The sequence below is a fragment of the Conger conger genome, chromosome 2 (assembly GCF_963514075.1).
Source record: "Conger conger chromosome 2, fConCon1.1, whole genome shotgun sequence".
Lineage (NCBI taxonomy): Eukaryota > Metazoa > Chordata > Actinopteri > Anguilliformes > Congridae > Conger > Conger conger.
In genome coordinates, this window is record NC_083761.1 from 19,763,439 (window position 1) to 19,791,297 (window position 27,859).

Below are 27,859 nucleotides of genomic sequence, written 5' to 3' on the forward strand. Positions count from 1 at the left end.
AGACATATGAAACCAGATTCAGCTGCCAAGTCGTAACCCTTGCAACTGGTTCCATTTCCCTCCACACCATCTCTGCACAGCATCGCTTTAAATTAATATATAGCCTATATACTTTTTTAAATAACCTTTGCATATCGTGTCCAGTTTTGGTTTATTTTGGGACTTATTTTTGGCTTAAAGGCATTACAAATCGTGGAACTGTTTTTGGAGACCATATATGTGTTGAAGATTTTATTAAAAGGATTTTCATTTTTAAAAGGAAAATCTTTAAAAAAATTAACAAAAAATTATTAGTTCCATGGACTGTGAACGTTAGTAAAGTACAATCTTACCCCTCTGCTTAAAGTTGCGAGAAAAAAGACGGTCAGACCGTCTATGTTCAAGAAACAGAGCCTCTTAGCGGAAGCAAAGAAAGCGTCACCAACAAGAACCGTGACCATCCTTTGTGACTGACGCCTCCTGGACACATCTGCCGGGAGAAAACATTTCCAAGAATTTTGAGATAATGTGAAACGCCGCATAGCATTTTTCACTGTGTTTTTGGTGATCTAGCGAACCAACTTTCTGGGGAAAATGGCGAGCTCTTTGTCGAATATGTCTCTTGCCCTAGTTTTGCTTGGATTTTTGATGTACACATTTCCCCTTGTCATGGGAGAGCCGGTGGAACAAGAAGATGAGGAGCGATCTTGTCAAGGAGCTTTCGACTTGTACTTTGTCCTCGACAAGTAAGTAACAGTCACTTAGGCGTAGGCTATTATTATTAGTATTTCAATTGGTCATTGTATTCATTGTACTCCAAACAACTAAAGAATGCAGTTTTGTGCTGGAGTACAGGGCGTAATGGTGATCTCCCCACGTTGTTTCTTTTGTTCACATATCAAACCACTCAAACTAAATCGTGACGATTTTACATACACGTTTTATTTAAAACAAGAATGGCAGTCAGAACTAAGACAATCTTAAATATTACAAGAACGTAATGTGTTGTTTGTTTATGTGAAATTACAGTGGTTTTGAATTCGTGGAGTTTGCTAAAAGCTAGCTATCTCTTGAATCTATTCAAAAAACTAATTACTGTATATATTTTTTGGCAGTACAACGAATGTTGCATGCATTTTGTGCTATTGTCTACTAGAAAGCAAAGAAAACATCATATCCCCCACAGCGGGGCAGGATGCGAGCACAGGGCAACATTTTGCTCCAGCTGTTCAGTCTGTCTTGAGGAACAGGGCTGTAGTAGGCGACGGGAAAACACTGCGCCGGTTTCAAGCAAACGGAGGAAAAGAGTGTTTACCAGTGTGAATTTGTGTTTTTCACAAGGTTGTTGCAAGGTTTTGTGACTGACGTCTTTTGTTCGTCAAGCTCAGAGATGGTTAGCTTGCAATTTCCCCTTCGTACACAACGCGTTTAAATTAGGCTTTGTAGGAGAACTTTTATTATTTGCAAAGAACCATAACTAATGAAAGCATTTAATAAGGTAACCAATGAAATCGGTGGTAAAAGTAAAAATGTGCATATATATATGTGTGATACAATGAAAAAGAGGTGGAGTGCGCTGAATAAAGTTAACAATAAAGTTAGCTGACCAGGCATTTTCAAAGATCGTGATTATGTTCCTTTGTGGTCGGTCTTTTTCCCCCTTGGATACTAATGGGAATTCATGTTACGTCTGGGAACTAACCGTTTCCTTTCTCACAGTCCCGTTGCCTGGTAGAAACAGACTTTTATTCTGCGAATCATCCACTTCCAAAGAACTGTGGGATGAAAACCTGAACATTTTCTGGTCAATCTCTGAATAATTTGACTTGGTCACTTAAGATTGTTGACTCATTTAGGTTCCTTTTCTAACTGCAAAAGTGACAATGATCATAATAGACTATGATCAATGAACATAATTTAAAAGGCTTAGATTATGTTTCTAGAGGATTTGATTGGAAGATCGTTTATGATCCAAATCTTTTGCAATCATATTGTGCATGTATATATATGACAGTCTTTGGAGCTGTCATATACTGTAAATAGATAGAGGTGGAGTTTCATTGATTCAGTAACCTCAGGCTAGCGGAAGCTCAGTAAGCACCTTCCCAAGTTCAAAGCCTTCTGTATTTTAATGAGATAGGTCTAGTGCCATAAGCCTTCAGACAACAGGGTCAGACTCCAGCACTGGAGGATGTGTCTAGTGTTTTTTGGTTGTGATTCTACACTGTGTGATGTAATTAACTACTTTACTAAAGACTGCACACCTTCTGTCCAAGGCCAACATTTGCTGATGGCTGAAAGAAAAGCAAACAAATCTAAATCTTATAGAACGCTATAGAACAAAACATTGGTTTGGTTTCCCAAAATAATCTAATATGTGCACCCAGATATGCCATGTGATGGTATTTAATCCAATCAAAGACTTGTACGTTGTGTGTACAGTACAGCACTCATAAATGTGTTATCCATGAAATGCTGTAAATGTGTCAAATGTTTAGCAAATTTTATCGACTGTATGCAGACATATACTGTACACTGCATGGCCACTGCATGGCCAGAAATTAGTGATATGGAAAAGTCTTGTGAAAATCAATGAATTTATCATTGTCATCTATTTGTCATCCAACCACACAATAGATATGTTTTGCTTTGGACAGCCTCAGGGTTTAGTGATACATTGCACCATCAATGAGTAATTGCACTGAGTACTGACATTCACTTTCCATTGTTGAGTAGAAATACTCTTACTTTACTCTTACTTTTCATGTGATTGGAAAATGTGTCTTTTATTAATATTTTGCACGAAGAAATACACAGATTTTGGATACAATGCATTTTGCTGAGCATACCTGTTGTTGTTTTACCTTCTGAACATACTAAATCTGTCACAGTCAGATTGATGCTTTTCAAACCTGACCAAATGTAACAAACACTATCCACACATGATGGCCCCTGGTAAAGAAGGAACTAGTAGTGTCTCAAGGCCTCCTGTTCCAACCCTTGTAAAAGGTGCCCTTAGGAGTGTCCTCTCTAGCTGTGGAAAGCAGCTCAATGGGTGAGGTAGTTAGGTCAAAGAAACACATAGACGGACAGAATTTATGAGCAAAGCAAACATTACACAGTCAGATGAGTATAACCAATACATATCTATAACAATATAATACAGTATAAAGATATTTATACAAACAACAATGCATTTGTCCATATTCCATGATCCAGAAGTTGTTTTGGGTGGTTATACACAAAGCTATCTGGGTCCGAGTGACTCTCTGCCTGGTCTTTATCATTTACCTTCAATGTAAAGATTCAATGTCTATGATTGTGTTACTTCGTGACAATATTGATATTTATTACAATCTGTCTGCTTCAGGCTCCCTATGTTGAGTTACATTGGGCCAAGTAAAGTCAATGGAAAACTCTCCAAAACTCTCATGAGTACAAATATGTTGGGTCTTCCTTGTGAAACAATCACTGTGATTAGCCAAGGGACTGCACTCTTTCTGTTGAAATCACATTTAGAGGTGGCATCAAGAGTATGGTATCTGGGTGGTGTTTTGACAGATTATTACTCAGGACTGGAAGTGCATTCTCCTAAAAGATAGCTGTGAATTTGATTAACCTTTCTCGGAAAGTTAGAGGATCCTGCATCTTGAAACCAGCGCATCGTGAAACCTGTTGCTGTACCACTCGCCAATGGAGCAGACTGCTGGGGCCTTACATGCTGTTTAACGGGCCTCACTAAACAATAGGGCTTGTTTCTCAACCTGTTTGCCATCACCATAGAGCAATTCCACGTTGTTGTTTTTTTTTACTGAACACTTGTGCTGGAATATGTGTCTACGGCCCATCATTATCATCAGCTGTCCGAGTTTGAGAATACATGACAATCCCAATGAATGATAACGTCACAAAAGCTAAAGTACTGTGTGCTAAACACATAGGGGAAACTAGGCCTGAAAAACCTAGAAGTGGTGTAAAAATACGCAACACCATGAGGGGAGAAAGCAAGGGAAAACAATTGAGAAAAGATCCTGGTTTGGCTGCTTTTTTTGTTCTGCACATTTAGTTAATATTGCATCACTAATTATTTGTGGTTATGTAGCGATATGGCTGGTGATGGGCTCATGTTATATATGAAACCACAGAGTATATCAAATACTACTATGCTTCATCCATCTCATGTTACTTTATTGATGGACATACCCTCGGATTTGACCAACAATCAAAATGTTGCATTTTTATTTTTCAAAACAGATATTTTTCAAAACAGATATCTTATTTTCATTCATTTAGATTACTGAACTTGGCCATTTGTTTTGTTTTGTTTAAAGTTTAGAGTTGTGAGTCAAAGTTCAGGAAAAATGCTGACAGTTTTATTCTGGGTTCTTGATTCTGAATGTGAGTGTTTGTGTGTGGGTGTGCATTTGATTTGGAAGAAACACAGAACACAGAAAAATGCCAAAGGTATGTAGCAAACTCTGTGACCCAGAGACAAGATAAACAACCAGAGGAAATCCAGATCTTCTGCTTTTGAGAGAAACACACATCTTCTGCATTTCAGAGGAACCCAAAACTTGTGTATTTGAGAGAAAACCTCTGCACACACTTGCCTCTCAGCAGCTGAATCTGCACACATCATGTGAGATCCGCGTGTCTCCATGTTCACAGACAGGTTTTCTAAAGCCTGTGGAGTTTCAGTTACAGCCTGAAATCCAGATGATTGGCCTTACCCCTAATCCAGGTTGGGGGGGGGGGGGGCTAGTGTGTTGCAGGGAGAGGGGGCCTATTTTTGGAATCGATGACATTTTTTATTTGCCCATGGGGGAGCTTTTTGGAGGAGCTGTGTGCTGGGCCCTTGAAGTTAGCTAGCCAGTCGAGAATTTTAATCATTGCAAAATGTTGTCATATTCGTAAATTGTTATTTAACTCGCCGTGGCCTGGGCGTCAGTCACGGGACTAAAGACAGCTGTGAGTGCCTAAAATACAGCTGCAAACTATAAATAATCCAGACATGCCAAAACCTGCTACCTATGGAATGTGTTTTTCAGGGATGTAGAGCACTAGGTTTTTAACCCAGTGGGACACCAAAGGTAGCTTCCAGCCCATGTCTTGCAGCCCATGAAGCCCATACCTTGCTACTAAACACTAATGAGACAAGAGAAAGCAGTGTTCTGTCAGGGCTGTGCTTAAGGGTCATGTTCACATCCCAAGTAGCATGCTACTGTTTTACACCAAAGCAAGGCGTGACCTTGGAATTATATGGTTCTATCTGCATTCTGAGTGGTTTTGAGATATTGAGCTTCAATGAAACCAAAGTGAGTAGACTTCAAGTAGATACAACCTTTTAAATTTATCATTTTTTCATACTTTTATGTAAAACTATATGTGTAAAAAATGTCAATAAGAATCTTATAAATTAAAGTCTCAAAGTGTATCAAGGATGTTTGCATGAATTGTTTCAGTAGACATATAGTTGTGTGAATGGACTATTTGACAAAAAAAGTAAGATGAGTATGTGACTCTGGGTGTCTGCTAAGAAAATCTTTTGAAAAATCTTACAAAATATGATCCTTTCAAAGTGTTTAAGAAACCTTGAGTCTAGCAGTGAAGACGTGAAGTAATCAGGGGGAGCATTGTAATTGGCACATCACTCATCAGTTTGTCGAAGCGTGTCAGAGAGATTCTTAATTATGTTGCAAAGGTTGGGGATGCAGAGAAGGCCCAGAGTGAAAGTAGGTTAGTGGTTTCAGCACAAACCCCAGCCCACACTAGCCTAAATGGGAGCAGCGTTATTGGTTGCAGGCGGGGGAGGTTCTTTGCCAGCCCCTGCTGGAAGAGGATACTGCACCTCACAGCAGTGGAGCCAGGCTCCCTCCATATTCATGTGAGTGAGTGCGTTCAACTCTCCCGATCGCACTGAGGTCATCGACATATCGACTGCACCAAAATGCCCTTCCCCCACCTCTCCTTCTGAAGACGCAAAAACCTGCCTCGCTAATCTTTCAGTATGGTTGTTGATGATATTTGCTGCGACTAAAAAAAAAAAAAAATTGCGTCCAGACAGGCATTAGTATTGAGTAATTTCACTTATTTGTCTTTACTTTCAGTTCCATATTGTTTTGCTTTCTTGCAGTCATAAACAGTGGCAGTTTCTATATTATGCATATGAAGCATAATAAAGGCACACAATTTAATCATTGCTATACGGTCTTCCCAATGCACATGCTTCTTCTTGTTTATTATTGCATTCATTGAAAATTGTAGATTTACCCCTATATACTTTACATGTTATATACATGTGTTCAAATCTGTCTTATGTTATGCTTTTCTCGAACTTATTGTTTTATTTTTTGTTTTATTTTACTTGAATGTTTTTTATCTTAATGTAGTTGGTGATATTACAAATTGTGTTTTTCATTATGTCTTGTTTATGGTTCGAGAAAAATAAAAATCAAATCAAATCAAATCAAATGTTAGTTCAGTGTATGTTCAGATGATATGGCCCAACCTCTCCCATGGACCACGGGGAGCACAATTGGACCGCAACCTAAAATAAATTGCCACTAAACCAAAATCAAAATACAAAAAAGCACATTACACAAGAATCAAAAAAGGGAAGAACTACAAGAAAACATGGTACAAAACTCTTCTTAGCTGAAACTATAAAATATACCGGTCTCAAAAACATAGGACTTAAATAAAAAATAAAAAAACGCCTTCAAAAATATGACTCTTCACAAAGTCTCTTCTCCAACTGCAGAAACTTTCACCTTTTATTCTTCTTGGGTAGCTGAACATTATTGCCAATCAGTTAATTAGTCAACTGGCTGAACCTGAAGGAGCCAGCCACATGCATGCAGGGGGATGTAACATCAGATAGTCCTTTATGTTTATATTCATATATTAACATGTAGTATACAGTACTGCAGAGGTTGGCAACTTGGACTGAAGCTGGTGGAAGATGTGCTTTTTCTATGGAAAAGTGAAGCTGGAATTTTTTTAGTTAAATGCCGGCTGTCCACATAAGATCAAACAAAGAACACCACTCGAAAAAAATTCCTCTAATAGGATTTATATTGCTTCCATCGCAGATTTCACCAAAAAATTAGCCACATCCTTTTTTGATGCTGTTTGGACAGGTGAGGAAAATGCAAGCAAGGCAGCAATCCCATGACTACCAATGCTTTGAAAAACCCTCTTCCATGACCACTAAAGTCCATTGTGATACAAAAAAAGATCTCAGAAGTTCAAAAACCAAGAGTTTGCCCTAACCGAGAGTATTCAGGTTACCCAATTTTTTTTAAATGCACCAACACACACTCGCACACGCACACGCACACACACATAAAAATTTCCAACAGCTGTCAACATCAAAGTGAACTTGGAGTTTGCGTCTTGTATAAGGGCTGAACTCTGAGTGTTCAGAGTGGCAGACTCCCCCTCCCGCTGCTGGTCACTGCATTCCAACCCTGTGTGTTCACGCCACTGCAGAATGGCTTTTCAGCACATTCGCCGTCCGCACAAATAAAACGCTGGCTTGCCTACGCAAGTGTAATTTGGGTTTTTGCGTTCAGGTTTCAAAGTCTCTGGCAGTGTCGGAGTGGTTTCTTGAAGAAACTTCTTTTGCTCTCTCTCTCTTTCTCTCTCTCAAAAGAAATCAGAAGCCTCGCAGGGTAAAAAAATTAATATAGGTCACAAAACCCTAACTGGGGAACTGATTTTTTTTGCATGACGTAAATACTCATAATCACCTTAAATTCCATAATAAACATAATGGTTCCCAAACTCTGGATTGGGACTTTGCTCATGGGTTGTGAGAAGGGTCACAGCAGGTCATAAAATGCAAGATTAGTGTGACAATTTGGATTATCTCGATAACGAATGATCTGCAATCCTATGAAGCGAACTGTTGCTGCAATAAAGGGGAAACTAATCCTCCATGAGCAATGCTTAATAGCGATTTCAAAATTAATTTGCTCCTGGAGGCTGTAAAGTTTGGGAGCTGCTATTCCAAAGGGCCTTAGACCAATGCAGACATTAGTGTAAATAGTAAATATACCGGGGGAAGCTGCAGCTGCTCACCAGCCTAAATGTTTTGTGTCCGCTGCCAGTTGGATTTCTCTCATCGCTGTGCTATTTTCACTGGGGGTTGAGAGGGGCCAGTGAGCTCACGTCTGTTCTGTCTGCCCTCAACCGCGTGTCATGCGCCGGTCTAGCCTTATTAGCCCAAAAAAGACGGTAAGGGGGCCCTTTCTTCTCTATTCCCCTCTCTCCCCCCCCCCCCCCCCCGTCCCTCAGGGAGTTGGGCTGAGTACTAAATTAGGTTAAGGAGCTGCCATTAAGCTATCAGCCATTCTCCTCCTTTCCTCTCACCTCCCCTCTCAGGTGGGGGAGGTGTCCCTCGGAAGCCAAATTAGTCACAGTTTATTTACGGGTTGTTTTGCTCTCTTTTTTTTTAAACCTGTGAATTAATTCACTGCCATCTGCGAGCGTTCAAATGGTCTGATGCAAGGGAAAAAAACTGGGTGTCAGGCCTCACTTGCTTGTGCAGATTACGTCTGGCGAAAAAAGGCAATTAGCCTTTTCATGGAGCTCTCAGCCTGTGATTAATCAGTGGCGCTGTGTTTATGTTAAAGGCGTTCCAAGACATACAAAATGCAAGAACTTGATATAGCAAGGCATAATGATGGGAACTATGAATTGCAGAGAGCTAGTAAAAATAATGTAGCAATGCTTTTGTCAGATATATTTCCAGCCAAACGTCTGTCACTCACAATCTCAATAAAAATTGTAATTGAGTAAAGATACAGTACTCGCATTAGCTGTGAATTGAAGATTGGAACTGTTTTCTTTCAGATCTGGAAGTGTCAAACACCACTGGATTGAGATCTACTCATTTGTTGAACATCTGGCTGAGAAATTCACTAGGTAAGAGAATTTTGAAGGGAAACCTTATACAACCTTGTAAAATCTACAGATTATGTACATGGATATTAAAAACTTGCTTATTAAAGGTTTTTGTTAAACACTGCATGTATAGCATGCAATTACTACATTCTGCCTGGCAGTGCTGGTTGTTTTAACAGTGCTGTGTACCTGGACTTTTCTACTTCCTGCTTGTGTGTCTGGTGGTGATGGGAGGTTTCAGGAGGCTTCAGGAGCAGTGCCATCAAAGACTCAATGAAATTAACCAATCACTGGGCTTTACTTTGGATTGCAGCGTCTTTTTATAGGTTCCTTCTGGTCAGAAATTGGCAGGACTTTGTAGCTCCACTCATCATTACATTCAGGTGGCTTTGTATCTCCATCAGTACAGTCACAGCTGAAATATGATCATGTGATCACCATTTAGTGTAAGGCCATTTTGTAACATTTTGATACATTTTGCTGTACTTGTGCCTAACAGATGTTTATTAGCAAGAAGAAACATGAATTGAAATCATTGTGAAGCCTTTCCTGTTTGGAATTACTGTGTCAGTTTAACCGTTTTGTTTTTGTGCAGTCCAATGTTGCGGATGTCCTTCATTGTGTTCTCTACTCGCGGGAATACTATAATGGAACTGACTGAGAACAGGTAAAGGTTTTTATAAAGACTCATATCTGTACCTGGGAACCGATTGCTGCAGACACATGAATAACAATACTGTTAAAAATGTATTAAAAGAAACTAACATATATTGTCTATTTTGTAGTCCAGCAGTGGATGATTGTGTTATGTTATGGTGGTGTGACTCTACCTTATGGGTCTGTCATCCATTTAAATATTTTGTAGTGGATTCTTCTCTTCAGTTAAAGACGGTTGGCAGTACCTATTTCACTATATCCAAAAACAATGTTCAGGGTGACCCACCTCGAATTTCAGCCCCTTTTCTTGTGTCCCGACTTATTCAGATAAAATCATGATTTGGGCCGTATTTCAGTTGGGCCGTATTTCATTGGGCTTTACGACTGTAATTGTTATTGGAGGTTCTCATTGCATGATGTACACAGTCACCCTGGCAATTTGTTCACCCTATTGGTATAGGATCTTTTTTTCTGATCTTTTTAGTATTGTTTTCCATTTTCAAGGGATGAAATACGAAAAAGGCTCAATGTCTTGAGTAGAGAGATACCTGGTGGCGATACCTTTATGCATCTTGGACTGCAGAAGGTAAAGAATGCTCTTTGATTACTTTCTGTTGTTTAATATTCGCTGTTATTGTATTGACATTTATTTCTGTGCATGTATCATTCCAGGCAAATGAACAAATACAAAGAGAGAACTTTGGTAAGTAAATCTTAGGAAAAATTCAGTTTCATGGCCTGCTTTGTCAAAAAAAGATCATTTATATTGACACGTGCTTTACAGGTACAGCTAGTGTCATCATTGCACTGACAGACGGGGAGCTGAATGAACATCAACTCACAGACGCACAGCTAGAGGTCAGTTTGGCAAACCTGCTGTGGGCTGATGTGTTTTTCACTGCTGGTTTGGAAGGACTTTGTATGAACAGCCTCCATTTCCCCATATACAGGCAGAGCGGGCCAGATCCTTGGGAGCCATCGTGTACTGTGTGGGAGTGAAAGACTTCAATGAGACACAGGTAAGATTGATCAGTTCATCCATTTTTCCATAATGGCATTAACTATCATAGATTCCTTCACACAAAATGCGTGGTAACACGCTTTGTGTAAACATAGAAAGTAAACCCTGTTGTAAAAGCCTGTTAAAAATCCAAAGCTAAAAATATCCAAGTTCGACCTGGTCACCCAGCATGACCAAGCTGGTCATGATGCTGGTCTAGCTGGGAGTGAGCTGGGTCACCAGCTAATGCTGGCCTGTTAGCGGCCTGTAGCGTAGTGGTTAAGGTACATGACTGGGACCCGCAAGGTCGGTGATTCGATCCCCGGTGTAGATCCGCACAGCCGTTGGGCCCTTCAGCAAGGCCCTTAACCCTGCATTGCTCCAGGGGAGGATTGTCTCCTGCTTAGTCTAATCAACTGTACGTCACTCTGGATAAGAGCGTCTGCCAAATGCTATTAATGTAATGTAATGCCGGTAGTTGTCTGAACTGGTCAACCAGCTAAACCATGTTAAGCTGGGAGCTGGTCTGAACTGGTCAACCAACTATCAGCTGTTTCACAACCCAGCTTTAGCTGTTTTCTTCAGCAGGGAAGTAATTGATAAGGCAAAAGGGTTTCAAGTTTCTAGTTTCACATCCTCAGTTTCAAATCCAGGCATATACCCTACCATGTGCTATTGCAATTAGCATGGTCGTGGGGATCCCCTGCTGCAATACAGCTGAAGAGTTTCTCTATTATGTGACATACAGCATGCTGTGAAATGTGGGGCACTGGGCCACTGAGGTAACAATGGATTTTCCTCCCCATGTAAACCCATGGCCATTTTAATGTATATATATATATATACGTGCACCTATATTTATGTGTCCAGTACTTGAAGAAGCCAACTTGGAAGCAGTCAGCTTGTTTAAATAAATAAGGCAGCTCATCTTTTTCCTTAGCTGGCCACCATCGCAGACACCATCGAACATGTGTTTCCCGTGATGGGTGGATTCCAGGCCCTCAGAGGGATGATCGACTCGGTAAACCAAACAATGACACTATAAAAAATGTTACAATAACATGTTAAATACGTTAAAGTATAACCATTAACCAAGCCTTAGTGCTGCTTTAATTAAGTCAGCTCTACACATTGAAAGTAGAATTCAAACAAGGAATGTCAAACACACTATGTATGCATATAGATGTAACACTGTAGTGTCTATATGTGTGTGTAGGAATGTAGCATTTATTGCATATCATGTAAAATCTAAAATATTCTATATTCTATCTTTTACAGCTGAATTAAGCTATTACAGCATGGTGTATTGTGTATTTATTTGGCAGATTTAAAATGTATTAAAATGCTCCCATTCCAGATTATCAAGAAGTCCTGCATTGAGATTTTGGCAGCTGAGCCCTCCAGTGTCTGTGCGGGAGGTAAGGACCCCAGCATTGAGAAAGAGTCCTGCATCCAATCACCATTACGTGCAAATAAATAAAATAATCACAGTTTGGAGGCTTAATTTTTGTTAATCCCTAAAGGTTTCTAATATATTTCAGCAAAGTTAAGAACGAGTGTTAATTGAATCCATGCCACAGTGTAACACACTGCAGTGTCAATACCATTTACTGCATATTGTGTCTTTACACGCCACAGCTGTTACAATGAATTCCTCTATGCTAGCCTGCTTCAGGGTTTAGACATGTCTAGCGGGATGTCTGCTGCTGAATGTTTTGGATTATGGTATTCGTCCAAACAACACTAAAATGAAAAAAAATAAATTGGAGTCAGAATTCTTTTGTGTTGCTGAGTTTCCGTGTTGAAGGAGGCAATGTTAAAATACGTAATGGCTCTGACAATACATCAAAGGAAAGCAAACAGTGAGCGATGGCCTAGGCCCAAAATTTCCTGGACTGATTCATTTACAGCTCCATTCATCAGGGTCGTGATTCACATTAGTGCCCTCTGGAGGCCAGCGGCTAATGAAAACGGATGATGTCTGCAAATAAGAAGTCCACCGAGAGTCTTTTCCATTGAGATAATGTAATACGTTGGAGTGCCTTCCTCTTATGCGTGCCAATAAGGTCATGTCAGGCTGACTTCGTCTTCTGCCCTCAAGCTGCTTTACAGAGCTGCTAAATTTAATAAGCCGCTGGCTTTCCATTAAAAAATTCCTTGAACAGAAAATGGGAATGGGATTGTGGAATTTCTACTCACCCGTGTGGGGACAGACGAGGACATTCCAGTTTAAACGATCCTTCCGGGTTTCTGGTTCACTCGTGACAATGAACACAAATCCATTTTGGTTTTGAACGGTGATTCTTAACCCTCATCCTGGACAGTGTGTGTCATTCTCTACATGGGTGTATTATACCTACATATTACATAGGTATATTGCATATGCGTATTACACCAGTAGTTACATATTGTCAGTAATGTACATGTATTAGCATGGTGCGTACACACCAGATCACCAGATACCAATGTCCATGTAATAGAGCGACAAACAGAAAATATCAAATTAGTCTTTATATGTATAGACATTTTTAATGGTTCAGATTGTGTGCTGTCAACTGTGTTCGGAAATATGTGCAGCCTATTGTAATGATTGGGTTTTTCTTTTGTGTGTCTGCATAATTTAGCTAATTGGCTGTTGGTTACATGCTGAGTGTGAATTCTATGACTGAACCTACATTTTAGTATTGTGCTCCTACATTGTTTAGGGCCTGGTAATTTTCCACTTTTCTTGGTTAGCAGAGTTAACTTTTGATGTTGTATCTATATTTGCTGGTCATGAATGTTGTTTGCCCGATCTGGCACTATTGGCCATATTAATTAGGTGTCTGCACATATGTTTTCTATTGTTCTCTATTGTTCTGGATAAAGGTGTCTGCTAAGTTAATGTAATGTCATGTCAATGCTAAAGTCAACAAGTAATTGATTTGTAATATGTTCAAACAAGTGGCAAACATAAATTTCCATGTAAATTATGTATTCTCTCTAATATAAACACTGGTAAATGTTATCTATGCAATATCTGGCATATTTTTATATATCATGTGAATAGGACTGCACATTTTTTTCCTAATATCGGGATTTGTTTCTCTTTCATGTCCAGAGTCATTCCAAGTGGTAGTGAGAGGGAACGGGTTTTTGCATGCCAGAAATATCGACCAGGTCCTGTGCAGCTTCAAGGTCAATGACACAGTAACCATCAGTAAGTACTCCTGTGTGTGATTCATGCTGTGCTCAGAGGAATTCACTCCCCTCTCAATCCTTCAGATAAGTAAATGTCAGTGTAATGATTAGCCACCGTAAAGGAACTTTTTTCAGGAAAGGCAGCAGTACACAAAAAAATATGACAGCATTTAATCTTTGTCTTTACAGTTTTAAAGTGTTAAACTTGAAAGACAGTGATAACAGAATAGTTTTAATTGTTTTCCAAAAGCTAATGGCAATGCTATGTCTTTCTAGACAGGAGACCTGCTGACATAGAAGACACATATTTATTGTGCCCTGCACCGGTAATAGAGGAAGTTGGGAAGTAAGTGTCTGTTTTACTGAAAATCTCCAAAAACTAAAAAAAAAGTCATATCATGCAAAAGTTGTTAAAACCTGGGTCAACGTCACTTGAAATTCTGCTTCTCATTATGCGATTTCTCCATAACGATGATGGACAATCACTTTGTTGTACGTACAGATAAGATCACTGTTCAATTAGCCTTTCGCAAAGAAAAGCCACTGTGGGTTGACTCAGTTTCACAAGTCTCTCACTTGGCATTAAGACCATGAATCGGTTCCTCAACAGTCATACCCTGGGAATAAGACTAGCAGAATCATTCCAAAACAAGCTGTAGAAAAGTGCAGGCCCGAGAAGCCCTCTTGTCTGGTGTTTGTTTGTTTCCGGCACTGGCTGCATTGAACCCCAAGTGGCCATCCATTCAGACCCAAACACGCAGCTATCTGTTCAGCTGGCTGCAGACACTTTGAGGAATGTGTCAGCCTTGGTCTTGTCAGGGAGAATTCTTGGGATTGTTGGAGTTTTCATTTTACTTGACGAAAGTGGGCCGTTGCCACTGCGGCTGTTTTTTAGGCTTTTATTCAAGCTGGCATTTGTGTTGTGTTTGTGTTTGATCTCCAGCTAAGCAAGTATGATTCGATAAAATGTCACACACAGCAACTTTTTAACTTTATTTTTAGTTTTTCTTTTTTGTGCTTTCAGGTTAAGCATGATGTCTCAAGCTAAACCTTAGTTTGTGGCCAAGATTGTGTGATCCAGTTCACTGGAGGCTTTGCACTTATGTTTTTAGTTTTTTAACCACAGTGCGACATTTTAATATCGTCAGCTTTTTGTGGTTTTTGAAAATGCAGTTTTTTTCTAGTCGTTTCCTAATCAGAACGGTGTTTGAAACCAGCAACTTCTGATCTCAACTTTTTTTAGTGGGGGGTGGGGAGACAAGTGGTTTCAACTTTAACAGTAACAAGAACCACATGAAAATATTAATTGTATAATAGGATGAGAAAGCACAAACACCATATTTCAGCCTGGAGATCACAGGTGGAAAGCCACGTTTGACACACCCTATTATAAACAGTGTTTAAACACCTGAATGAGAATAATTGTTGGTTTGGCATTCTCCAGTATATCCCTCCGTACTTGTCACTGGTGTAGCAGACGCCCCCGTGGTGCAGGGCGGGGCCCCAGACACAGTGTCCCCTGTTACTAAATATGTACTTTATACGCTCCTTGTCTATGTCTATCACCCTGTAGCTTTCAGTCAGCCTATGAGAATTACAAAAAAATAACTCAGTCTAATCCACTCCTTGGTTCAGCCTACACCCTCTTGGCTATATTATATATAACATAGATAATATTCTTTTTATTTAAAAATGAATAGTAATTCAATATGGGAAGGACCTTGTGTCTCAACCTTGCGGGGAGACCCCGCAGAATTGCGCTACACCACTGGTACTGTCCCTGTATAAACCCAATATTATGTTCTCTTTTTGAATGTAATATATGCTTTTGAATGTATGAGTATCGTGTGGATTAAAGTGGCACTGGAGCCGAAGCATATGTTGTTGTGGCTGTTATAGATGAGTAACTTAGCCAGCAAGGGGATAAGCTGAGAGAAATCAACTGTGACATGGGTTTCACATTTTGGCTTTGGAGAAAACTTTACAGGAGCTTACAAAATTACGTATTCTCTTATAGTCAACGGCGCCTTCGCTGTCAACATGTGACTTATTTCCTGCCTACTATGATTTGACTTCCATTTTATTGGCTGATAAATACTACATTTTGGAGGACTAACATTGTTAACCCGCTGTTCTCAAATGCTAGACTGTTCCAGACTGGACCCACCTTGCAGCAGGGTTCACAGCTGTTTTGAATTAGCGGTTACAAAATAACCTCGGAGAGTCATGTGATAAGTATATTATCAAATACATATGCATTTTCTTTGCACCAAATGATTTTAATGAAATGATGAAAAGATGATCATACAAGGAGGGAGAGCGCCCGTATAATTTGTTCACATTTGTTAAGTTATGGGGAATTTGCTCCGCCTTGCCTATGAAACGGAATGAAACACTTATTCCATTTTTGGCACGGGCACCAGGATGGTCAGCTAAGAGCTCCTGATTCAGATGTTGTGGTGCTGTTTGTCTTTGTCATTAAGCCTCCTTGCTGGCATCTTGGATAACCACAGTGGCTCTCTTGAGACACACATTTATCAGACGCTGCCGTCAAATGGCCGTCGGTTAGGCGTGCTTTGATTCTGTAAAAGATTATGGACAGAACTGCGCTGTGTCTTGGCTCAGGGCACCATTCATATCTCACTGTGGGATAAGCTATACTCTCTTATGTATAAGCCCATTTATCTTACTGCTATATTTGTCATCATTGAGCAACAAGTATTACCAGATGTCTGGAGTCTTTCTCCAAGACTGATTTTCTTTGTTCGTATTGTTCTGAATATGAATTGTCTAAACGCGTCAGTGGCAAAGTTACATGTCAATCAATGTTAAGGATAAAATATGATTGAATCAAGTCTTGTATGTTTTTCTTCAGACAGGAACTTACAAGTTTGCTACCAGGAACCTCTTTTTGCTTTTCTCTATACGTTTCGACTAGTTTGTGTGTCCATCATGTTGTGCCCGGAGATGGACATAAGGTAGTATGTCTAATGTGAAAGCTATACATTTCACCCTATTCGACAATGCTACACATGTGCTGGTATAGCATTCTATAGCAGGTTGAAGAGATTTTTAAGATTTGTTTGATAAGATTAGTCTGCTAACCAGTAACCACCAACAGTTTCAAATAAAGAAGGGAATATACAGACATAAGCTGCACAACCCTAACACTCTACATTTTGCCACTTCTCCCCGCCCCCATTTCAAGCACGATCATTGTGTGGTCTCTGTTCCTCAGTCACTGAGCTGTCCCTCCCTCCCTTCCCCACAGATCACTGCTCTCTCCCTTTCCTCTCACCCCTCCTGTCTCCTCCTCGCCCCTCCTCTCCTCCTCCAGTTCCTGGAATCATTACCCCAATCTCAGACCGACTCGCTCCTCCTCTTTCTCCTCTTTTCTTCTCCCTGCTGTGAAATCCAGCTGTGCCGGCTTGACCAGCTAGACAATTGAGCTGGTCATAAGCTGGTCTAGCTGGCTATGAGTTGGTCAACCAGCATGACCAAGCTGGTCATGAAGTTTGTGTAGCTGGTCTGAACTGGTCAAGCAGCTAAACCATGTTGAGCTGCGAGCTGGTCTGAACTGGTGAACCAGCTATCAACTGTTTTAAAACCTAGCTTGAGCTGTTGCTGTTGCTTGTTTCAAAACCTAGCCCATCTCTATATGCCTTCTCTGCAGCATACCAGCAGCACTGTTGGTTGGATTTGCCTTCTTATCTGCACACGTTTAAACACAACTAAAAAACCGTTCCAGCACCCGTTTGCCTTTTTTCTGATCCCATCTTCTCTCTACCTCACAGCATGGTGGCACCTGCCAAACCCTGCCTTTCTCCTGCCAGGTCGGATGAGGCTCATTAGTCAAATGACACAGCTGAGCTTTGCTTTCCCTGGTGGCCAGTTAACCACACACACACACACACCGTACATTTTCTCATGTGATACAGTATTGTGTTCAATAGAGACCAGAGTGTGACCGTATGTACTCTGAAGGGGTTGATTTAACACTGAACATTGTAATGTGTACACACACACAAACACTAATACTAAAAAGTATTTTGTGCTGGTGTGTGTTCACTTTTCCCATTCAAAGGCTTTGATGGGATCTGGATAGCATCTCCCGTGACTCCAGAAAATGCCAGATTGTATGCAAGGCATGCAGTGATAAAATTCTGTGAGAGGAATGCAGTAGACCCTATCACGTGCCTGTCTGGTGTGCAGTGCCTTCCCCTTTCAATATTTTATAACTTGTCCCCTTATTTTTCTCTTCTACTCCTGTGGGTGGATTGTTTGAATTTATTTGTAAGCCTGATGGAGGTATTATCATCAAACTATCTGCATGATTCACAGAGCTGTTATCTTAATGGCATAGGTTTTATTTCCCTCCCCTGCTCTTAAACATAACAGATGTGGTTGTAGTCTGCTTTGTTGCTCTCTTCCCTCTCAATTTCTTTCCTTCTTAAATTCTGCTCTTGATGGAAGTTAAGGTAATTGTAACTTCTGGTGTATTGCAGGTTCATTACCCTGAGCTGTTGAATAAAATGGATCCAGTTAAAATGTTCTGATTCTGACCATTCCTAAAAAATCAAAGTAAATATTCCTAACTCATACATGTGACTGGTGGGACAAGGCTGAACCTCTCTCTCTCTCTCTCTCTCTCTCTCTCTCTCTCTCTCTCTATCTCTCTCTCTCTCTCTCTCTCTCTCTCTCTCTCTCTCTCTCTCTCTCTCATAGGGTTGTCTACCTGCAGGTCAGCATGAACGAGGGCCTATCCTTCATTACCAGCAACGTTCACATCACCAGCACTGAGTGTGTAAGTACCAGGATACCACCTAGCATGGTCACGGTCATGGTTTCACTCAATGATTTGGTACACATTCATCTTTATTGAACCTATTGAACCTATCCTCTGTTTATTCACAAGCAGGCTATTAGTCAAATGCTGCAATTAAACTAAAGGACACATATCGGCTGAGTTCCTACTCTGTTTCTTGCAAAGTACAACAGTAATGGCCTCGACAAAAAGGCTTAATTTTGTCAGCTGACATATGTTGCTCAAACAATTATTGATGGCAGGGTATGGATAATTGGCAGTGGACAGAGTGAACAAACTGATCCATTTCATTAGAATGCAGAAAAATGTTCATTTCGCATGATTTTAGATACATTTTTATTCATTCTAGATTGAGGAATTAAGCATTTATAATCTATATATAAGCATGTAATAAATTCCTGATAATACCATAATGGCAATGCTGTGCAGTCTCTGACAATATAAGGAAGTAAGAAATAGTTTCTTGTTTCATATCTTCTTTTTGATCACGATCTTCTCATTTATCTTTTACTTCTTGTCTCTTTTCACTTTCTTCTCTTTCTCTCCCCTCCTTTATTCCTGTTCTCTTCCTCGTATTCAGGGTTTACTCTGATTTCAGTTTCAAATGAGCCGCTCCCTTTTCCACCTGTAAGTTTCTCGCTCCAGTGGGGCTTAACCACGCTAACCTGTGCGGTTATCTGCATTTAAACATCCTCGGCCCCCACACTGACTTAAAGCAGAGTTCAGGGGTCAGGCGGAATAAAGACGGAGAGGAAAACAAATAAACTAGCCTTATCTGAGCTGGAATCGGGATTCGGAGCACTTAACGGGAGGAGCGGGCCTTTCCTGCTCCTTTTCCCCGCTGTCCGCCCGTCTTTCTGATCCTGCTGTCAGTGTTCCAAGCGATTTATGGGTTTTGGGTCTGTTCCCTCTTCAGTTTGATGGCACCATCCTCTTCATCACCCTGTTGGTGCTCTTCCTCCTCCTGGCTCTACTCTTCATGTGGTGGTTTTGGCCCTTGTGTTGTACTGTGGTAAGTGCCTACCCGACATATCTAACTTGCCTAACTCTGCATGGGATTGAAGAACGCTTAATCATGAGAACAGTCTCCTTTCAGACCATACATGCAGTAAGATGTTCAGTGTTATGTGCATCATCTCTAAAAGGGTTTGTTTGAGTCTAACAGGCACCCAATGTATTAGTTGAAAGTACGCTTTCAGAGTTGATTTTACGCTCAACATTTTGCAGTCTAAGCCAACCATTTTAGTAGTCTAGAGTGGTAGGTCCAAAATTGTAGCTTTGGATCCAGTGATGTGCCTTGAGCAGGGTTGAGGTTGGGCAGGAGATATACTCATATGTTTTACCCTTTCCGCATGTGGTCACACTGAATGAGGAAAGTACATTTTGTTTTGACATAACTGCGTAGTGACACATAGCAGTGCCTACTCATTTACAGCTGAAGTTAGGGTGAAAGTAGTTATTAGAGAAGATCTTCTGCTGTTTGTTCAGTCTAATTGTTTGTTTGTTTGTTTGTTGCATAAGGTATTATTCAATGAACATTGTATGAGCTTATATATTATATATATATATATATATGTAATGTAATGCGCAGCATTTGATGAGGCAGCAAAACCAAGACTTGTGCATGTCTTTCATCTCAAATTGTTTGGAGGCTATCTGCTAACTTTCCATACGTGTTACGACAAAGCAGACTCAGCAGGTGTGCAGGTTAAAAACCTGAGTCAGTAGATTCTGAAGCCAATCTGTCCACCCAGTGACCTTTTCAGTGTGCAGTGCCAGTGCATTCTTAACCAAAGCAAACAGCAAGCCTGTGCACATCAATGTTTTGTGCTGAGTGTGTGATGTTATGGGATTATTCTTCTTCCTCTTTATCTGAATTTAATATATACAGGTCATCAAAGAACCCCCACCACCCCCTCCCCCTGCACCAGTAAGTCCCTCCCATCTGCCAGCCAACACACCTCTTCTCTCATTTCTCCATAGTTACACACAAACAAATATATATAGTGGAGCAAACAAAGGGTGTTTAGCAGTCCCCATGTACAACCTCTGGGAAACATGTGCCTAAACAAATGCTAAAGTAACTGAAATGAAATGTAAATATCTCCCACAAGCACACAACATTCCAGTCTTCATTTGGGGATTGTGTCTGATGGCTCCATGTTCAAAGTAGATTAGCAGAGTGTGTGTTTACCTTTTGTTTGGCTCCGGTGACTTTATGGGAGCTAAATGAACAGAAGGCAGAACAGCAAGGCTCAGCTTTTGAAGTCGAACATGCCACAGACAAAGTGGTCCGCTCCAAAACAATCACAGTCGGCGTTCCACTACTGGGCAGTGTGACACGGAGGTGGCCCATCTGCAGAACATAGTGGTTCTTCCGATAAGATCTGAGCCATAATGGCTCTCTTGTGTTTTATGATTTTTTTCCCCCCGGGGGTTAGAGTCAAGCTGCCCTGGAGCCTGATTTCAAATAAAAGAGCTTTGTTGTATTTTTTTACACAGGGAATAAATAGTTCTGGTTCCAAAACTGGGCTTCTCAGACTAAAGAGCTTTGAATCTGCCAGAGGTTCAGGATGGCTCAAGTTTCCTCATCGCCCTGCCATTTTATAGCAGAAAGGGCACACACTGCTCACTGCTCAAACACATGAATGCATCCCTTTGCCTTTCCCCAAGGGGAATGGCTGGTCCTTTCTTTCGTGGCTTGATAACCGATGTTTTTTATCTCAAGTGCCTGTCAGTTTAACAGGTGCGTTTTCCTTTTTTAAGTTTTTGGATTACATTACAACATTTGTTTGGATTTGCGAATGGCCCCATTTCTGGGGCAACTGAAAGCACTTGAAACTTTATTCACTTCAGGCAGTCCGTACTCAGTTTATACAGCTGGAGTTTATTGGGGTGGTTTAAGTGACTTTGCCCTACAATATAGCGGTGGTGCTTTGAACCCATCGCCTCCAGAGACTGCCTTTCTTGGCAAACTGCTGCCAGTTTTCTGATGACGTGATGCAATCTTTTTTTAATAGCAGAAACCATCAGTCCCCAAGAGTGACTATCACTTTTATTTACATTTATACAAATCAGTATTTCTTGGGATTTTAACCTCAAACTATCCAGTTCTTAAAACCACTACACTAGTTCCAAGAGTTCTTTGTTGGGCAAAATGGTTCTTTGCCTGGGAGCTTTCACACTCCATACCTACTGTATGATTGTGGGTTCTATAAATAACTAAAAAGGGTTCCTCTGTGAGGACAAGCCATAGAACCCAGTTTTTCTGAGAGTGCCATACTGCTACCCATCAGAACTGTATGAATCATAGCATGTAGGCTAACTGGTTCTAACTGGATGGAACCAAGCATCCCACATGAGAACAAAGAAAGCACTCACCTCTTTCATACTAACTCTCAAGGAGTATCTAACTCACCAACTCATGTTTTGATTTATGAGTGGCTGATTATTGGATTTGTTATGTTTTATTGTACTGACTTTTGAATACATATATTGTTCACTGAATTTATACTGCTGGACTGTCAGTCTTGTTTAAAGTCTTATGTCTATGCTCAGGTTTTAGTGGTAATTCATTAATCCTTGTACCCGTGTTCAGGAGTCTGACGATGAGGACGGCATGCCCAAGAAGAAGTGGCCCACCGTGGACGCGTCCTACTACGGTGGGCGAGGGGTCGGGGGCATCAAGAGGATGGAGGTAATGCAGACACCACCATACTCCATTTTAAGATTCACCCAACATACATTCACCTGTCATATCCCACAGCTGGGCTGACCACCCACACCACTTGTGAATTTGACAGAGATCCCATGCAACTTGCCCAGGGATTGAATTAGACTCTGGCTGTCAGGGGAGGATTGGGGGGATGGAGGGCTCAGGACTCAATTCAATGTAGTGCATCCTCTCTTAACCCAGCTGTTAAATCCACCTGTACCAGCTTAACCAGCTTGAAAATTGAGCTGGTCAAGCTGGTCTAGCTGGGTATGAGCTGGTCACCCAGCTAGTGGTGGTAGCTAGTCTGAGCTAGTAGCTGGTCAACCAGCTGCCTGTTGTTTCAAAACATAGCTTGAACTGGTCAAACCATGTCAAGCTGGGAGCTGGTCTGAACTGGTCAACCAGCTATCAGTTCAAAATCTAGCTTGAGCTGTTTTTTTCAGCAGGGAGAAATGAATGTGCTAATGTAATGGGTGAGTCAGGCAGTTAAAAAAACAGACCTCTCCCCAAACCCCCAGATCTTACCACTGGTGAGGGCAGAAGTAAAAACCACTTGTGTAGGAAAGTGGTCATGCCTGATCAGTTTTGGGGCATTTTGCATCTCAGTACCACCGAGGTAAAAATAGAGAGACCAGTATTATTTTGGGAAATGGCCATTTTCAGCTGAGCCCAAATAACAGGATCAGATCAGTCTCTCCATTTGATGCTGTGGAGTGACAGATAACCCCAGGCCTGCCCATGGGAAATGCAGTCTGTAATACATTTATGTGTTTTCATGCACAAGATGTATCATTTTTCATACGTTATACACACTTACATATGCTCAGACACGCCTGGACAAAAGCAACATCTGTCCTTTGCTTTGACTCACAATTAAATGCATGTGTTCAGTGATAATCTAAACTGACTTGTGTTCGTGAAGATAGAAATCCAACATGCCATACACAATTATATGGACACACATATGGTCTCAATGGTCTGGTAGTACGGTCTTTTATTGCATTGACTTTATACTGTTGGTAGGACTAGCACCGAGGTACAATTGACACTTTGAGTTAAGCGTGTTTCTTTTTGTAATTTTCTCAGAATTCACATACACACAATTTTGATTTGCCCAATCAATTATGTAACTATACAAATCATATACATATATTCTTCTTCTTTTACGGTTCATTTCTCTCTTAAATTTTTTGGCTTTTCTCCTTTTCTTATTTTCTTCCCTGTTACTTGTTCCTAATGCACATCTTTATTTACTTCACTCTGCAGTCAGGAACCCACAGAAAAACAGATTGTAAGAGTTGGGCCTAAGACTATGTTTATTCTATTAAGCATTGTTTTTATTCCAGTGAAATAAAAAATAATAATAAACATTACACGCACCAAGCCGCAGTGTCAGAGTTCAGGCCCCGGTCACAGTGCTCATTCGGGCTTTTCCCCGGGGCCCCTGCAGGTCCGCTGGGGAGGGAAGGGCTCCACAGAGGAGGGAGCCAAGCTGGAGAAGCCCAAGAACGCCGTGGTCAAAATGCCCGAGCAGGAATTCGAGCCCTTCGAACCCAAGCCCAGGAAGGCAGGAGGCAGGAGGCAGGCCCAGGACAGGAAGTGGTATTCGCCCATCCAGGTGAAAGCTCACGCACTCTGCTCAAAGCTCACACACTTCGGTTTCTCATCCAGGCTCACATTCTCCTCCTCTCTCCTCTCTTCAGGGGAAACTGGACGCGTTATGGGCCCTGTTTCGCCGCGGGTACGACCAGGTGTCTCTCATGAGACCCAAACCAGGGGATCAGGTAAGCTCCACCCCCTAACCCTTCCACCCAAGCACACTCATTACACAAACTCATGCATCGTCACAATAATAATATTAACAATCTGTTATTCAGCTGATACTTTTATCTGAAAAAAATCCCCCCTGGAGCAATGCGGGGTTAAGGGCCTTGCTCAAGGTCCCAACAGCTGTGTGGATCTTATCGTGGCTACACAGGGTCTTGAACCATCAACCTTACAGGTCCCAGTCATGTTACATTACATTATTGGCATTTGGCAGACGTTCTTATCCAGATACAGGGTTAAGGGCCTTGCTCAAGGGCCCAATGGCTGTGCGGATCTTATTGTGGGATCTTAACTTGGATTCGAACCACCAGCCTTGCCTGTCCCAGTCATTTACTTTAACCAGGCCGCCGTACATGTACAATAGCCACAAGGCTACAAGCTGCACCCTTGAAATCACAATCCCACAATGCCCCTGGTTGGCACCTAGTCAAGTGGCAAAATATATCATAGAAACTGCAACACCCGCCTCATGTCACAACCACGAACGTGAAAAGAGACAGATGTGAACTGCAGGCAGGTCGGTTGCATTTTCAAAGTATTCACAGCGCTTCACTTTTCCCACATTTTGTTATGTTACAGCCTTATTCCAAAATGGAATAAATTAATTTTTTTCCTCAAAATTCTACACACAACACATAATGACAACATGAAAGAAGTTTTTTAATTTTTTTTTTTTTTTAAACTAAGAAATCACATGTACATAAGTATTCACAGCCTTTGCTCAATACTTTGTTGATGCACCTTTTGCAGCAATTACAGCCTCAAGTCTTTTTGAATATGATGCCACAAGCTTGGCACACCTATCTTTGGGCAGCTTCGCCCATTCCTCTTTGCAGCACCTCTCAAGCTCCATCAGGTTGGATGGGGAGCATCGGTGCACAGCCATTTTCAGATCTCTCCAGAGATGTTCAATCAGATTCAAGACGGCTCTGGCTGGGCCACTCCTTTGATATCTTGGCTGTGTGCTTAGGGTCGTTGTCCTGCTGAAAGATGAACCTTCGCCCCAGTCTGAAGTCAAGAGCGCTCTGGAGTATCCAGGATGTTTTCATCTTTCCCTCAATCTTGACTAGTCTCCCAGTTCCAGCCACTGAAAAACATCCCCACAGCATGATGCTGCCACCACCATGCTTCACTGTAGGGACCCCTTTTATTTTTAATAAATTTGCAAAAATCTCAAAAAAACTTTTTTCACGTTGTCATTATGGGGTATTGTATGTAGAATTTGGAGGAACAAAATTAATTTAATCAATTTTGGAATAAGGCTGTAACATAACAAAATGTGGCAAAAGTGAAGCGCTGTGAATACTTTCCCGATGCACTGTACATACATCAACTCCCAAGTACTCAGTTCTTTGAAGTTTAATTTAATAAACTTTTTTTGCCAGGTCTTGCAGGACCAGTTGTTTTCGACAGTAAACCCTACCCCTCTACAGAGAAAGATTAAGATTTCACGATGATAATGGAAGCATTCCAGGTGCCAGTTCAAATTATGCATAATTTGCAGAAAATAACTTGAGTAACATTTTTATTGGCATTCCTAACGTAAAAACAAGCAATCAACCTGGGTAGGAACAAAAACGGATGTTGCCAGCTGTTTGTAGAGCCAACGACTGAACAAAGTCAACAAACAACTACGCAGGATCTCAAACAGAGTAGCATATTTAGTTGTGGAAATTCTTATTTTTCTTATTTTTGAAGGTCTTGGTTATGTGACTTGAAACTCATTGAAAGTTTTATTCAAGAAATAACAATACACACATGCAAAAGGTCACATATCACAGGCTGTTAGCTTTTAACAAATTACAAATTCTTTCTTTTTCCAGGGATCTGCCACGACATTGCTTGTACAAATTGCGAAACAGACAAAATCCCCGTACTAATCGGAATCACATTTTCACAGAATAACAGAAAAAATCCTGTGTGTAATGCTAGCAATCAGAAGGTGCTTTGGGCATTTTGCTACCAGCCACCGCTCTGTTTGTTGATTTTTATGATTTTTGACCCAGTGAGCCCTGTCCACATCATCGATCAGCTCAACTGTTTGACTGTGTATTCTGGTCACCATGGAGTTTGCCATGGTAACACTCTCTCAATGACACCATTCACCCAGCTCTGGCACAGCGCTTTTATGTCCTCATTAAAAAGGGCGATTCCTTCCATTTCCACAGTTTTGGGAGCAATCTAATTCACCCTGCATTAATTCTTTTTGTGCTCTCTCCCTCCCCATTCTCTTTCTCTCCCTCTCTTTCTCTCTGTCTCTATCTCTCAGTAGCCCTCTCATTTTCTTTCGTTCCATGACAGTACTATGAGTACAATGTGTGGCTTTGAGCACACTGCATGCATCGAGACTGGGTTGAGGGCACTATGTGTTATGTTGCAAGGTGGTGGGTCCAGTGTGGTGTGTGATAGATAGACGATGATGTGCGTTTTTGCCAAGGCGGTGACTGCAGTGCGGCGTGTCACAGATAGGTGGAGCTGTGCATTTTGTGGCAGATTGTGAAATGTGAGATAATATATAGTCGAGGCTTCTTCCAAAAATTACCACAACACACTGTGGTCCAAGTGTGACAGAGTTATTTTAGGGTTCTGGGTTACTGCCAGTTGCAGCCAGGCCCCATCGTCCTCCTTTGAAGTCTGTCATTCTTTCTTTTATCTGCACATTTTACAAGGACACCAAGACTCTTTAACCCCCTCTGTTTGGCCTCTGTTATTGTTAGGATATTAAAATGGATGTTTCTCAGGAGGGAAGAAGGTTGAGGCGCATTTTCGAGAGGTGGCTGCTTGTGCCGTAGGGTTCGGTTGTTTTTTTTTTTCTCCTAATGACTTAATGGAACATCTGAGTGGTTTGCAAAGAGGCAGAGTATGGTCACCAGAGGAATTTGATTCTGTTTTTCTTCTTCCTATTCTTGCATAATTCATAAGCTAAGATGAATGGAATGTGTATTTGGTTTTTCGCATCGATTTTCTCCCATTGTGGCTTTGTGTGCATGTGTGTGTGCGTCTGGGTGTGGTATTCCTGACATTGTTTTATGCATTTAACAAATTAAATGCCCGTCATGCATGTGAGTGTGCCCTAAATTCTCACACACACTGTGACAAGACAGACTTGCGTGCTCTCAACAGCTGGCTAGGTGACTTTACCCTTAGAGTTATTTTCTCTGTGGGGCAAATGTTTTAGCTCAGGAGGTAGGGGTGGTCCTCTGGCATTTGGAAGGTTGCCGGTTCGATGCCCCACCTTGGGCATGTCAAAGTGTCTCTGAGCAAGACACCTAACCCCCAGTTGCTCCCGACAAGCTGATTGGTACCATGCATGGCAGCCTATAGCCGTTGGTGTGTGAGTGTGTATGTGAATGGCTGAATGAGAGGCATCAACTGAAAAGCCCTATATAATCCATTTCCCATTCTCTCTCCGCAGGGTCGCTGCATTAACTTCACACGGGTGAAAGAAGAAGCAGCCAGGGCCCCACCCAAACCGAACTCTGCTCCGCCCCCGCCCGCGTACCAACCCCTGATCCAGCCAACCTCGCCGCCTCCTCCACAGAACTGCCCGCCCCCAATGGCTCCGCCCACAAGACTACCGCCGCCCAATGGCCTGCCTCATGGACCGCCCCCGGCCCGCACGCCCCCCGGCCCCCCCATCCCACCCCCCTCGCGCCCCCCACCCTGCCCCGAAAGGAGGCTGTGAGAACAGCCAACACCCCCACTCACTCCAGCGAACGCAAATGTTTCCCTAAAAAAGAGAAGAAAAAAGTCTCTCTCCTTTCACACC

At 41.5% G+C, this 27,859-nt stretch overlaps 1 protein-coding gene across 1 annotated transcript; it reads left to right on the top strand.

Moving 5' to 3' along the window:
- The first annotated feature begins 35 nt into the window (after positions 1–35).
- On the top strand, positions 36–27,775 carry antxr1c (ANTXR cell adhesion molecule 1c). Its single transcript, XM_061230386.1, has 18 exons — positions 36–725; positions 8,836–8,907; positions 9,482–9,553; positions 10,048–10,129; positions 10,216–10,246; positions 10,328–10,401; positions 10,494–10,562; positions 11,484–11,564; positions 11,901–11,961; positions 13,644–13,742; positions 14,000–14,069; positions 18,449–18,527; positions 19,465–19,560; positions 20,440–20,478; positions 22,147–22,245; positions 23,714–23,881; positions 23,967–24,047; positions 27,506–27,775. Exons 1-18 carry the CDS (start codon positions 574–576, stop codon positions 27,773–27,775), a joined length of 1,695 nt encoding a protein of 564 aa, XP_061086370.1. The 5' UTR covers positions 36–573.
- The last annotated feature ends 84 nt before the right edge of the window (positions 27,776–27,859 follow it).